The sequence below is a fragment of the Electrophorus electricus genome, chromosome 1, assembly GCF_041902795.1.
Source record: "Electrophorus electricus isolate QZ-2024a chromosome 1, ASM4190279v1, whole genome shotgun sequence".
Taxonomy (NCBI): domain Eukaryota; kingdom Metazoa; phylum Chordata; class Actinopteri; order Gymnotiformes; family Gymnotidae; genus Electrophorus; species Electrophorus electricus.
The window spans coordinates 44677006-44692005 of NC_137497.1; the positions used below are offsets into that span (position 1 = coordinate 44677006).

The following is a 15000-nucleotide window of genomic DNA, read 5'->3' on the forward strand; positions in this document are numbered from 1 at the left end:
AGTGAGAGCAGCCTCCCAGCTCTGACTCCTCGCAGAGCGGAATACACTTTAAATTGCCTCCTGTGCATCTGCGGCAGATTTCAGCACACGTGCCACACACTCATGGATTTGATTCCAGTGTCAGGAAGGCAGACTGACTCATTCTGCCCTGTGGGGCAAACAGCCAGTCAAAGGGTCACGGAAAAAGAGTGGGTATGTTATTCAAACCTGTCCAACAAAGTTATTAACCTGCGAGCACACACACACACTTATAAACACACACACACACACACAGACACACACACACACACACTTATAAACACACACACACTTATAAACACACACAAACACACACACACACACACATATAAACACACACGCACACACACACTCACACACAAACACACACACTTATAAACACACACACACACACACACTTATAAACACACACACACACGCACTTATAAACACACACACACTTATAAACACACACAAACACACACACACACACACACACATATAAACACACACGTACACACACACTCACACACAAACACACACACACAAACACACACACACACACACACACACACACATATAAACACACACACGCACACACACACTCACACACAAACACACACACACACTCACACACAAACACACACACACACAATCTCACACACACACACACACACACACATATACACACACGCACACACACCCTCACACACACACACACACACACACACACATATAAACACACACGCACACACACACTCACACACAAACACACACACACACTCTCACACACACACACATATAAACACACACACGCACACACGCACTCACACAAACACACACACACACACAAACACACACACACACTCACACACACACACACACACACACATATAAACACACACACACGCATACACTCACACACAAACACACACACACACACTCACACACCCATACACACACACACACACACACTTATAAACACACACACACACACACTTATAAACACACACACACACGCATACACTCACACACAAACACACACACACACACTCACACACCCATACACACACACACACATATAAACACACACACGCACACACACACTCACACACAAACACACACACACACACACACACACACTTATAAACACACACACACAGACACACTCACACTCACACACACACACAAACACACACACACACACACACACACACATATAAACACACAGATACAGACACTTTAAAAAAATTTAAATTAACACAAAATCCAGTTTTTCTCCTGACATATTTTTGATAATATTAAAACAGAAAATGAATTTAGAATCAGGGAAAGAAATCGGATCTCAACATGACAAACGCCAAAGAGCTTTTCTCTGCATTTCTGTATCAGTGTTTAGTCCCCAGGGTAATAATGTCGATGAAGATTATAACACAAAGATGCAGGGACTGACTGATGTGTCCGTGAAAGTGTAGTGTATTTATAGATGGATGCATCAGGTCTACATTTAAAAAAAAATATTTATCCAGAGATGTTCTAAGCAACATTACAGGACATACACACCAGTGAGAGGAAGCTACAGTAGATCCTGTAAAAGGCCTGACCACCAATAAACGGAACAGTGTGAAAAAGTGAGGCAGAGTGTGAGGAAGGAATCCAAGGAGGCAAACAGAGCTGTGGCTCTGCACACACTGTGGCTCTGCACACACTGTGGCTCTGGTTCACCAGTGGCTGAGAGAGGGTAACAACCCACGTCCTTCAAATTCAGTTGCTTCATCTTCCCTGCTCCCTGTGAAATGAAAAACTCATCAAAATTAAGCAAGACACACTAAAACTCAATAAAAACTCTTCCCAAAACAAAATGTGTTTTCTGTTCTGAGAAGCATAAAAACTACACTCAGTGTCCAGATCATTTCCAATTCCATTTCTGCTCTTTTAAATAACAGACTTTTTAAGATACAGTGACTAAAGGTTAGAAGCTATGAAAACGCACAAGTGAAAAAGTTATTAAACTGGGGGGTTTGGCATCTAGCTAAAGCCACTAAGGGAGGTAACAGGAACATCAGGCTCAGCTCAGCTCATGAATCGGTCATGGCACAACACTTTGAAGTCACGAAGGGCCCGAGGACAAAAGCCACGACAGTGCAGATCTGGCACTGCTGCGCTGGCAGGATTTTTGCTATTGTTTGATAACATAAGAGGGGAAAAAATGGTAGTGGTAGAAATTAATAATGAAATGTGTATATTAATTACATTTCATTTAAAGAGAGTTATTGAAAAAAGAAAAAAAAATCTTTAGCAGGACTATGGCCAGTTCCAGTGCCCAGAACCACTATGTCAAGCCAAAAACTGAGACGCTTCCATTTGGACTGCCAGGGAGTTTAGTCAGGTTCATGATAAATTTAGTGGAAGATTGTCTGCAGGAGCTCATTACTGCTCATTAAACAAGCTCGTCCAGCACCACAAATCAGATGGAACGACAGGCAGGCCAAGAAAAGGAAGAAACAACCCCCAGTTATGCTAACTCAGTTACGCTAACTCAGTTATGCTAACACAGTTACGCTAACCACCTGCTACCCTTCAGGTGACCTTAAGTGCGGTGAGCTCATTAGCGCCCCCTAGCTGTAGCCCTACAGGTGGGGAAAGGGGTCCCCATAATAATCCATTTGTGTGAAAGGGAAACTGTTATTTCCTGGGACCTGAAGTGCTGGTAAACAGAAGCCCAATCAATGGTGTAGTCATCTTTCCTATTTCCCCGGAGGCTTTTAACACCACCTGGTAATTAATCTTCTGTGTTATACCTCAGAATCCTTCCATTACTGTTTAAAGAGAGCTAGGACAAGCCCCTGCAATCACTCTCCAACAGAACAATTAGTTCCCGGTCCCTAACTCTGTCCATCCCAGTGGCCAAAAACAAAAGGTGTGTGTGAGTGTGTGTGTGTGTGTGTGTGTGTGTGTGTGTGTGTGTGTGTGTGTGTGTGTATGTGTGGAGGACAACAAGTATATCCACTCTTTGCTGTTACTATTCTAAATTACACAAAAACAAGCATGAAATGAAGTGATTACATGACTGCTGTCTCATTTCAGGCAAAGTCATGTCATTCTATCACAGAAACAACCAAATGCAGTGAAGCAAATAATTGTAGTTGGTAAACCAGTACAAACTCCACCAGTGCAAACCTTCACCACTGTAGACCTCCACCTCTGCAGACCCCAACTCCTGCAGACCTCCACCACCACAGACCTCCACCACTGTAGACCTCCACCACCACAGACCTCCACCACTGTAGACCCACATTACTGCTAACTGCCTCTACTGCATCTATGGCCTCCCAGACTAGAGAGAGGCAGAAGCCTATGAACTCATTCTGTCCTTCACCTCCAGGAGACATGAAGCAGCAGGGAGTTCTGGGCTATTGCAAGCCCATGCTGGCACCACACTGGGACAATACTGGGACAATGTTTGGTCAACACTGAATCAGTACTGCTGCTCAGTAGCAGTGCTGCATCAGCTACCCGAATCAGACCCATAAAATAACACAAAGCATGACAGGATGCCAAATATAGACACTTCATTTTCTAAAATCAGATGTAGACCATTAAAAAGGATCAATAAGGATTGATAGTCCACAGTAAGACAACAGGCCACAAGGTCAGGACAGCCGTTCGTGCAGACATTAATACAAACAGAGGCATTCAAATATACGTACACACATACATACAGTCTAGGAATTAATTTTACCCAACTGGACACAGAAGACTGCGCTTTGATCCTTGGGTCAAGCAAATCACTGTTAGTACCAATATCAGTCCTTAGGACAAGATTCCTAATGTTCAATTTGCCTACGTCTGAAACTGAGAGCATGAACACAGAGAGTCACTCTAGCTTGGCCAGATTGATTAACAATGTCTGCTAGATTAATAATGTCTGTACTGAAATTTGAGGAACCAGGACAATTTGAATGGAAAGTGTGGAGAAACAAACCATAGATGGATGAGGTTGGACGAGGTTCTAATGACATGCTACGACAGAAGCGCTTAACGAAAGAGGCTGTATGATGCACATAAGGAAACTGGAGATGGATGAAATGGGGAATGCTCACTGTATCTGAGAAAGGACGATAACATTTTATATAAGTGAATAAGTGAACTGCAGTCAGCCCTCACTGCAGGCTCACCTGACATAGCAGCATGTTATGTAGAAGTAGCAGTAAGCACAACAGCAACAGCCAATATGACTGAAGCCAACAAACTGGTATATGCCACTGCAGTAATCATGTTGCAAAATACAAAATACAAAAAATACAAGCCATAGGCAGTTTCCACTGTTCCCCATGGAAACAGAGGCTGTAAACAAAGATAAAAGACAATTTGGGTTGTAGGACAGAGCTCCAGAAGTACATAAAGATCAAAGACAGGAACTGGCTACAGAAGAAATCCAATGTGCAGCCCATAAGTGAGGTTCTAGTCTCTATGATACAAAATGCTTACAGAATTGGTTTGCAGAGATACACATAAAAAAGCGGCCAAAAGAGTAAAGGCCTTCTTTACCAAATGTGGTGTAGCAGAACCCTGACTGGAGATTCACCCAGAGTGGAAATAGAACAGTACTGGAAGACCAAGTGCTTCTAAAATGATACCATATTCTCCCAGAGCAGAAACCAATATCATCACAATAGCAGATGTCCAAGAGTGGGTCAGAAACATAAAGAACTGGGCAGCTGCTGGCTTGGACATCATCCATGCTAACTGGCTGAAGAAACTAACAGCTCTGTATGGCCAACTAGTAGACCACAGGTAGCAGCTGCTAAATACTGGCTTCCATCTGGACAGCCCAACAGTAGGCAGGACATCAACAAAGCCCAAACACCTTCCAACTACAAACTGATAACCTGCATGTCCACAACTTGGGAGCACCTGTCAGGAATACGGTCATCCATCGAGCTGAATGAGAATGATATGTGCAAATACATGAGCACTGCTTAAAAGGGGATTGGGAACACCACCAGAGACTCAAAGCACTACCTACCAACAGATCCCCCGGGATTCCAAGACCAGACAGAACAACCTATGCATTGCATGGACTGACTATAAGAACGCATACCACTCCATGCCACACACACCTGGATACTCAAATGCCTAGATCTTTATAAAGATACTAAGACCATAAGGCTCTTTGTATACAAATCAATGGAACACTGGAGGACGATAGTAGAAGCCAACACAGTGAAAATCCAGGTGAGCCTAAACTGTGGTATTTATCAAGGAGATACACTGGTGTTCCCCATTGCTGTTCTGCTTTGGCCTGAATCCTGTCAGCTTAATCATCAGTAAGAGTAGATATGGGTACAGATTCAGGAGTGGAGATACCATCAGCCATCTCTTGTATATCAAACTTTACATGGTCCGTGACTCATAGATCTACATGACCAGGATCTACAACAAAGGAAATAAGAAGGTCACTCGGTTGGGATAAGTGTGGCTGGCTGAAAGTAAAAAGAGAAAAAGTAAACTGAACTGGGAACTGAACTTCCACAAAAACACACGACTTCAGGTCCCAGGATCTCGATAACGGCTGCAAATACCTGTTGGACCAATCACACCGCGAGGCAGAAATGGGAACGGCAGCAACATTTGAGTACCTCCACAGGGTAAGACGGATCCTCAAGTGTCAGTCGAATGGGAACCATAAGATCAAAGCCATAAACATCAGACATGCAGAAGCCAGAATAAGATAGCCAAGAGAAGAACTGGAAGCTTCTGATGTCAAGATCAGTAAACTCCTCACAATACCCGGAGCACTCCACCCAAAATCCAACTGGAGGTTGGACTGGACGGGGCACCAGCCATAAGGAGGGGGAAAGGGCCTAGAATGTGTAAGAACCTCCATCCACAGTGAGACATGATACATCTGTGAGTGCATCCAAGCAACGGCCTCCAAGGATGATCTGATGGAAGAGTACCTCAGTCAGACCGGAGGTGTGGTCACCATGGAAGCAGAGGAGATGCCATGGCAGTATAATCCCCTCCATGGAATGTACCATGCACAGTTAGCAGGGGGCTGACATAAGACAATCCCACCAATAGCTGGAAATGGCAGGACTGAAGGGCAACACCAAGGCACTAAACATGGCAGCACAAGGTCAAGCAAAGGTCAGGTGCTTGCTTCTTCCCTCTTTGACTCATTTTTTTCAATTGACCCTTCTCACCCCCTAGTCCTTGGAGACTGTCAGTTTCATAATGATCAGAACCCTAAAGTGCCAGGATGTTTTAACAACACCAGCCATAAATCGGGATTAAAACTCTAAAACAAGAAGGTCATATCACCCCGGCCTGATCATTTACCCTTTTCTGCTCCAGGTTCTTCACCCATGCATCAGGAAAACCAGGGGTTGCAATTCACCACTGGACTGGGAGACCTACTTTAAATATATTAACTGTTCCCAAAATTCTACCAGATTTTAATTTCCATCAAATGAAAGGACACCAAAAAAATGTCCATAAAATTTTTATTCTCAAAGTTATTAATCTGGTGGAATTATCTATTTTTATGTCAGATTCAGTGCCACTGAGTATCCAAAATGCAAAGAGTTGTACGTTTCTCTTTTTAGAGGTATAATCATCAACAAAGTAATTGCATGGTTTAAATTTGTATTCACTTTGACTTCAAACTGTCATAGCCAAGAAGAGATAACAGTTCTGAAAGTGAAGAGAAATCCAAAGTTAGATGAGAAATCACTTGTTTCTTTTGAATGTCTTAGATCTAAGTCTTTTGTGTATTCATTTGTTATCAAGTTTGTTGTTTTAGGCTTCACTTAATTAATTCATGTTGTGCCTAGTAAACAATTTTTTTATTGTTCAGCATCTGTTCAGCATCTGTTTTTTTCTTTAGCTTCAAGGCTGATAGACATTAACCTTCTTGGCCAATGACAATTACTCTAGGACCTTCAGAGAAGGTAATTAGGAAGACGTTGGACCTCCTCTTAGTAGCTGCATATAAAATTTCACATGGTCATGGCAATCCGGCAACCAACCAGATTTGGGAATGGCAGGCAGACGTTCCCTCTCCTCTGTTGGAAGATTGGTCAAATAGCCGCGTCATTCCAGACTCAGCCTTTGTCTCAGCCAAACAGGGACAGACATCAGATTCAATTTCCAAACTTGTATCTCTGGAAACTTTCTCTCTTTGTGTACTTGTGTACTTTGTGTACAATTTCTAATGAAACTTCTCTTCACAGAATGCTTTTCCTCTTAGAACGCTGTATGTGGGGCACTTTTCAGTTTTGGCACCATTACCGTACATGAACTTCCGTGGTGTCCTAAGGTGTATTCATGGAGCTGTGAGAGATACTGTAAGAGATCCTCCTGCTTTCGCCGTTATACTACAGTCTAATCTGTGAATGCTTGATAAATGAGGTGTATTGTCCCGCCTGGGGAGATGTCTCCGTTTTAAGTGGGAAACAATTGTTCCGCCTGCCTTTCAGTGCTCTAGTCTATATTTCTTTACACTGGCAGATTGATTCTGCATGGCTGGTCAAATAAGCATTAATAATTCTTCAGGATTTGACAAGTTACAGATCTTCAGATGTGCTACAGTTCTTAGCTGTATCAGAGCTGTACATGTACTGCAGTTCCATAACTGTATCAGGTCTGCGGATGAGGTACAGTTTCATAGCTCTGTGAGGTCTGTGGATATGTTACAAGTCCATAACTGTATCAGGTCTGCAGAAGCTGTAGGTCTGTATAACATCCATATTTGCTACTCTATGGTTTGCACCACCCTAAAGCTCTCTACAGCACTACACAGGCTCCAGCCAGACCATCACACAGAGCATGGAGAGTTTTTAAAGAAGGCTATTAAAATGAAGCACTAAGCGTGAAGCATGTTTGTCAAGCTTGCCGCAAAAATCTTGTTTCAGCTTCAGTCAAAGCTTCTGTAATTACCGGAGTCACTGATTCCTGTGCTATCTGCGAAGTAATTAAACCGGCAAATCTGAAATGTCACGGATTTCAACTGTGCAAATTGATGTCTGCAATCACAGGGGAAGTACTCTGTGCCCTTCATCCATCAAACGTCATCGGGCATCCCTCTCTCTACCTCCTTCAGCTTATGGAACATTCTGGAGCATCTAAAAGTTAAATTGGGATCCATTTGTATAGCTCCTGCCTCTGAGGAAACCCAAGCCTCTTCAATAACTGCGATTTTATTTACACAGATTCACTTTGTCAAGGGCATTGATTTTTACACTGCTTGATGCTACTATAGAAGCTCTGCTATCATTTTGCAGTCTGTTGCTACAGCAACACTCTAGCGTTGCTTTAATTACTAATATTCATCACAGAGAAAAAAAGAGAAAAAAACCCTAGTTGTGAAGTTGTCAAAACTTTGTTTTGCAAAATAACTCGCTTTGCAGCAGGAGGAGTGTCTCTGCCTTCTGATATGAACTGTTTGTGAGTTCTGCCTTTTGACAACAATTGGAATATTCTGATGCTCTCTTTATAGAAGACAGTGGACTAGTTATTTATATCCAGCTTTCACCTTCAAAGCTTAAAAACAAAACAGTCTGGACGTATCAAAACTGGCATCCTGAGAATGTACCAAACAAAAATTCCCAGCACTCGATTAAAAAAAAAGTCTGAATGTGAGGATGACCACGGCAATATTTCACATGTGTTCCCGGAACATCCAGTTCAGCACAGAGGCTTGGAAATCTAACCACGACCACACGCAGGACTGCCACCCATAATTCTCTCTTATCTGTTTATGAAGCCAAAAGAAAGAGCAATTTGGATGCAAGACCTAAACAATAACATGCACTGATTGGGTTCCTATGGAAACTATTACGTAACTCACACACTGCAGACAGAAAGAAGGTGTGCTCCACAATGACAGTGGGTCCCGTGGGGGGCACTAATTTAGCACGGCTGTGGTCCGCCATGCACTAAAAGCCAGCGTGACGCATCAAAAAGGGTCCCTGAAAATCTGGTGGGACATGAACAGGATAAAAGCACTGTGGAGAGGAAACGTTTAGAAAGACCTTTTAGTATCCGTGTACCTAAATGCAATCTGTGCACTCCTGAATGTCTGAATGTGGTATTCAAACATGTCCTCTATTATCAACAGTAATAAATGTATATGCAAATTAATTTGAAGTCTGTGTGAGCTACATTTGATTCTTCACTAGTGACCATATCACAGTGCTGTATCGACTCTGGCTGATGGAGATGCGTCCTACATACCCTATGGATACACAAACATGTGGTTGTTAGCGTTGCTAGTCACAGACACAGCCGAAAGTTAAACAGGATTAACTACATGGAAGAAGAGCTCTCCTTACATAAATGTAGGAAGATTGGTCAGGTGAAGCAATTTATCATCATAGAATTGTGTGTAACCTTCATTACTCATATTGATAACCAGTGGGGGGGGCAATGGTAGCTTAGTAGTTAATCAGAAGGTTGCCAGTTCAAGTCCCACCACTGCAAGGTTGCCACTATTGGGCCCCTGAGCAAGAGCCTTAACCCTCAATTACTCAAGCTGTGTTCAGTCAAAATTGTAAGTCACTTTGGATAAAAGCATCAGATAAATGCCATAAATGTAAATGATAACTGAAATCATACAGATTGCTCTGATCAGAAGTTTGCATACACTTGAATGTTTGGCCTAAAATATGTTTGGGATAATATATATAATCGAGTTGCCACACACAGGTTGGGATGGCAGTGAAGAGTACGTGTCCACACCTGTGCCTTGTTGGATTGTAATTCATGTCTGTGTATAAATAGTCATTAGCTTGAGGCGCTCTTGTGAATTTCCTCCATGACTGTTACTGATATATAAGGAAAGCAAATGTACCATCATGTAAGATCTGAGATCAAAAGTAATTCAACTTCATAAATCAGGTATATATCAAGTACATAAGATATCCTATAGATATTCTCTATGCACCCCTGTTTTCTTTTCCTCAGTTTGGACAGAGCACTCTCCACCATTTCACTGCGAATTACACTGTGTATGACTATGTATGTGACGAATAAACCAAACTTGAAACTTGAAACTTGAAACTATATCCTAAGAAAATACCAGTCAGCAGTGTTCAAAAAGTAGAAAATGATGGCTTCTGTTAATACAAAGCCGTGGTCAGGTAGTGGAAGAGAGATTTCACATACAGCTGCCAGGAAAAAGCCAGAAACACTGTCTGCAGGCTTCTCTAAAACAAAGTTCTGTGTCTATTTTGGCTGCATGATAAAGAGATACTTGAACAAAAATGGCACCACGATGGAGTTGCCAGAAAAAAGACTGCTGAACCAACACCAAAAAACAGCCTGCTTACAATACCAATCAACACCTAGATGCCTCAAAACAGCCTGCTTACAATACCAATCAACATCTAAATGCCTCAAAACAGCCTGCTTACAATACCAATCAACACCTAGATGCCTCAAAACAGCCTGCTTACAATACCAATCAACATCTAGATGCCTTAAAACAGCCTGCTTACAATACCAATCAACACTTAAATGCCTCAAAACAGCCTGCTTACAATACCAATCAACACCTAGATGCCTCAATAAGCCTGCTTACAATACCAATCAACACCTAGATGCCTCAAAACAGCCTGCTTACAATACCAATCAACACCTAGATGCCTCAAAACAGCCTGCTTACAATACCAATCAACACCTAGATACCTCAAAACAGCCTTAGAATACAATAAACATAGAAATACCTCAAATCATCTTAACAATACACCAATCAACACCTAGAAACATCTCAATACAGCCTTACAATATAACAATCAACACATAGACACTTCAATATAGCCTTACAATACACCAATCAACACCTAGAGATGCCTCAATACAGCCTTACAATACACCAATCAACACCTAGAGATGCCTCAATACAGCCTTACAATATACTAATCAACACCTAGCGATGCCTCAATACAGCCTTACAATACACCAATCAACACCTAGACACCCAAAATATGCTAATCAATAATGTGCATGGGACATTTTGGACTTTGCAGATTGACAGAGATCTGAAACCAGCCATATCAAGCCTTCAGTGGGTTCAGCAGAAGATGGTGGGGGTTCCGGAGTGGCCGTTACGGTCTTCTTACCTCAACAACACTGAGGCGTGTTGGGAAGAACTCAAACATGCAGCTGATGACAGACAACCAGACAGTCTCCAGGAGCTGGAGGCTTGCAGCTGGACACCACGAGAACAGAACGGGGCCTCATTACAAACTATCAAAAGACTGCAAGCTTTCACTGATGTAACTGAGTGTGCAAATTATGATCAGGAATGTTTTGTTATTCCTGTTAATGCTATGGTGTATTTAATGATAGGGCTAGCCTGTGATGCATAACAGTTTGATCAAAAATAGTTTGATCATTTTAAACATATTTAAAATAAGACATGTTTTGTCTGATCTATATTCATCTGACACCTTTTATCCAAAGCAACTTACAATTATGACTGTGTACAATAAGAGTAATTGAGGGTTTAGGGACTTGCTCAGGGGCCCAACAGTGACAACTTTGCAGTGGTGGGACTTGAACCTTCTGATTACTAGTGCAGTACCTGAACTACTGAGACACGACTGCTTGCAGTCTGACTCCGATGTTTTCTCCAGAAACCATACACAGCTCACAAATTCTGCCAGGGGTATGTAAACTTATGAGCACAACTGTATATGTTTATTTTTCTCGTAAAGCACCAGCAGTGCACATCCCTTAACGCAAATCAAATTTTTTAAATCTACTTTCTATCGTTGAGGTAAGTGAGACTGTGTCTACAGGTTGCTAAACTGCATTTCCCATATTTCCAAACTTTATATCGTGACTACTTCAGGCTGACTTTACAACAAACTATCCACAAATAAAGAGTTACGGTCACTGAGTGTCCAAGAGTTACGGTCACTGAGTGTCCAAGAATTATGGTGTCTGAGTTCTCAAGTGAACTGCTGAACCTAAGATGATGCAAATGGTTAGTACTTGTTTACACAAATCTGCTTGCAGCATCCCAAAGTAAACAAGATTTGGTGCGTCATCTCAGAGCTCTTCACTTCCTTATAGATGTAGGGAAGAGAAAGGAAACACGGAACACCATAGAAACACATTTCACTGCGAGTTATACTGTGTATGACCATGTATGTGACGAATAAACCAAACTTGAACTTGAACACAGTACACTAGAAACACAGAACACCATAGAAACACAGAACACCATAGAAACACAGAACACTAGAAACACAGAACACTAGAAACACTACACCATAGAAACACAGTACACTAGAAACACAGCACACCATAGAAACACAGTACACTAAAAACGCAGTACACCGTAAAAACACAGTACACCATAGACACACAGAACACTAGAAACACAGAACATTTGAAACACAGTACATTAAAATAGCAGTACACTGTAGAAACACAGTACACTAGAAAGACAGTACACCATAGAAACACAGTACACCATAGAAACACAGTACGCTCTAGCTTTGAACACATAGATAGTCTGCAAGCATAGACATCTCCTAGAGATCAAATATATTAATTCACTACACACTAGCTCAGGTTATGAGTAAAGGTGACAGTTTTGTGAGCTTTCTGTTCTATGTTTTGGTCATAATCCAGGCTTGAAAAGCAGATATATAGGGACTCTCACACTAGCTAAGAAGACTTTGTTAATACCAGATGAGAAGACTCCCCACACCACACTTTAATCTCCATGTGACACAGATGCATTCACTGTTGTATTTCTCAGCAGATCTCCGACGACACCTTTCTCGACCATCACCATGCAACTCACACTGTGACTCATGAGTACACACAGCCCTGCTGAGCCCCTCGGAATCAAACGTCTCATATCCTGCCAAAACCTTCATTCTGTCCTTCTTGTTTTTCCTAGACAGCAGAGACTTTTAACACACAAAGCCTGAATTAGATAACCCTCTCGGGTTATTGTCCTTCAAGAAAGGGTCTTGTTTTCAGAGGTCCAATTCTGCTGTTTTAAAGGCATTTATTCTACTTTTCTTTGAGAACTATACATTTCAGCAGGCAGTCAGCTCTGCTCGAACACATCCTTATGTTCAGACAACATCAACTGTCCTTTAAAACATCCACCTGTTCTCTTAACAGCTAATAGTGAAACAGAGATTTGCTGTGCCATTAGGGTCTTGTAAATTTCAGAATACCTGCAGTTGGTCTGAAAAAAAACAAAAAACCAACAGCTATGTAGTTGTTGACAGCAAGCCCCATATGACAGACTGCATTTTTAGAGCCTATTCTCTTCACTTGTGTACACGGGCATTGTCGTAATTCTGTCGTAGCGCTCTACCTGTAGATGTCTCTCATGGTGGCTTCTGTGTTGAGTCTTGTTATCAGATGTGGCAGATTACCAAAAAATTATGAATCTTTTACTGGCAAAAACAAGTCAGAAGATGTTTTGGAAAAATGTTTTGGAACACCCAGACAATTATTAGATTTAATGTAAAAGTTTTCATAAGACTAAGATGAGTATGATGGTAGTTTTTCCTGTTTCCAGCAGAGTCCTTTTGCCTCTACGAGCTGTGATCGGCACATGGTAGCATAGGTCACGAGTGGGTTTTTAACTTGCTAATTTTCTCACCAATTATTTGTTGTTGGACCATTACAAGCAATTTGCAATTTTGGGCTTGGCCCGTATTCCTGCCTGGGAGTGTCTACAGTAGCACAGGAGGTAGAATTTCGCCAGTGGACTCTTTGCACAATGTTGATTAACATTGTGTTTATTGTGCAATGTTATGTTATTTCAGACACAGCTGCCCACACTGTCAAAATTAATGCAAATTCCTTTAATATTAAAGTCTATCCTTTTTAATAACATACCAGCTGAAAATCAAATAATTAAATACACAAATTAAGAATTACTTTCTTTTAAAGAAGAATGTTTGGTTTTTGCTGTTTTATGAATAGCTGTTGGTTGATCTCCTGTTAGTGAGTTGAGGGTACCTGTGATTGAGGCCACTCGTGCAAGGCTAGATGTTGAGGTGAGTCTCACTGAGGTGTATCCTCTCAGACTCCCCTCACTCCACTGCACAGCAGGAAACGGGCAGGGCCTTGGGACTGCACCAATCCTTTTGTTCATTCTGCGGATTTACGTAGATCTGTTTTCCCAGTCCAGTCTGAACTTTCCTGGCTACCTCTCATAATGTCACACTTTCCTTCATTGTAACTCCACTCCAAACAGTGTGTCACTCCGTCACCAGACCTCCACATTTAACCTTTCATTCTAAAGAACAGGATGTTATGTGTGTGTGTGCGTGTGTCTGTGTGTGTGTGTGTGTGTGTGTGATGGTGTGATGTTTGAACATAGATTCCACTGAGAAATGTAATATAATAGCACGCCTGATGGGTCCCTACACTCACACTCACACTCACTCACACACACACACACACACACACACACGCATGCATGCATTAAGGAGAGTCCTAGAGACAGCAGCTTTATGTTTATAATGGCAATTTAAGAGGCATGCTTCCAAAAAGCCTTTGTAGAGTTTTGCCTGGACTCCTCTGTCTCCTCCTCCTGACTCCTCTGTCTCCTCCTCCTCTGACTCCTCCTCCTGACTCCTCTGTCTCCTCCTCCTCTGATTCCTCTGACTCCTCTATGTTTGTTGTTACCACCTTCTATTGGTTTGATGATGGTAGTAAAATACCAGATAAAAATACAGATATAGCAGATATGTGGGTTTGGATCACTCTGAAGACACTAACTTGATTTCAAGTCTATATTTTTCCATGTTTTTTTCTCTAAAACTATAATAAATAAATATATTTCACAGCATCATAAAACATTGTGCATGCGCATGTGAGAGAGAGAGAGTGAGAGAGAGAGAGAGAGAGAGAGAGAGAGAAATCCATGAAAAACAAATCCTCCCGTATGCCCCTCTCTGCAAAACTACTTTTGTATTCAGAAAGCTCTTGTACAGTGATAAAAACATAACGAAT

The 15000-nt window shown here is 41.8% G+C and overlaps 1 protein-coding gene across 2 annotated transcripts in view; it reads right to left on the reverse strand.

The window, feature by feature from the left end:
- kcnb2b (potassium voltage-gated channel subfamily B member 2b) overlaps nt 1–15000 on the reverse strand; it is a 61240-nt gene that overhangs the window by 42099 nt on the left and 4141 nt on the right. The window contains exon 1 of one of the 2 annotated variants that reach the window (XM_081721766.1): nt 1–305. This exon is cut by the window's left edge and continues 163 nt beyond it. The exons of the other annotated variant lie outside the window; for it this stretch is intronic. Within the exon in view, the coding sequence (XP_081577892.1) occupies nt 1–68 (68 nt within the window). The 5' untranslated portion in view covers nt 69–305. Of the gene's footprint in view, nt 306–15000 lie in introns of those variants that run through there. 2 annotated transcript variants of the gene reach the window in all.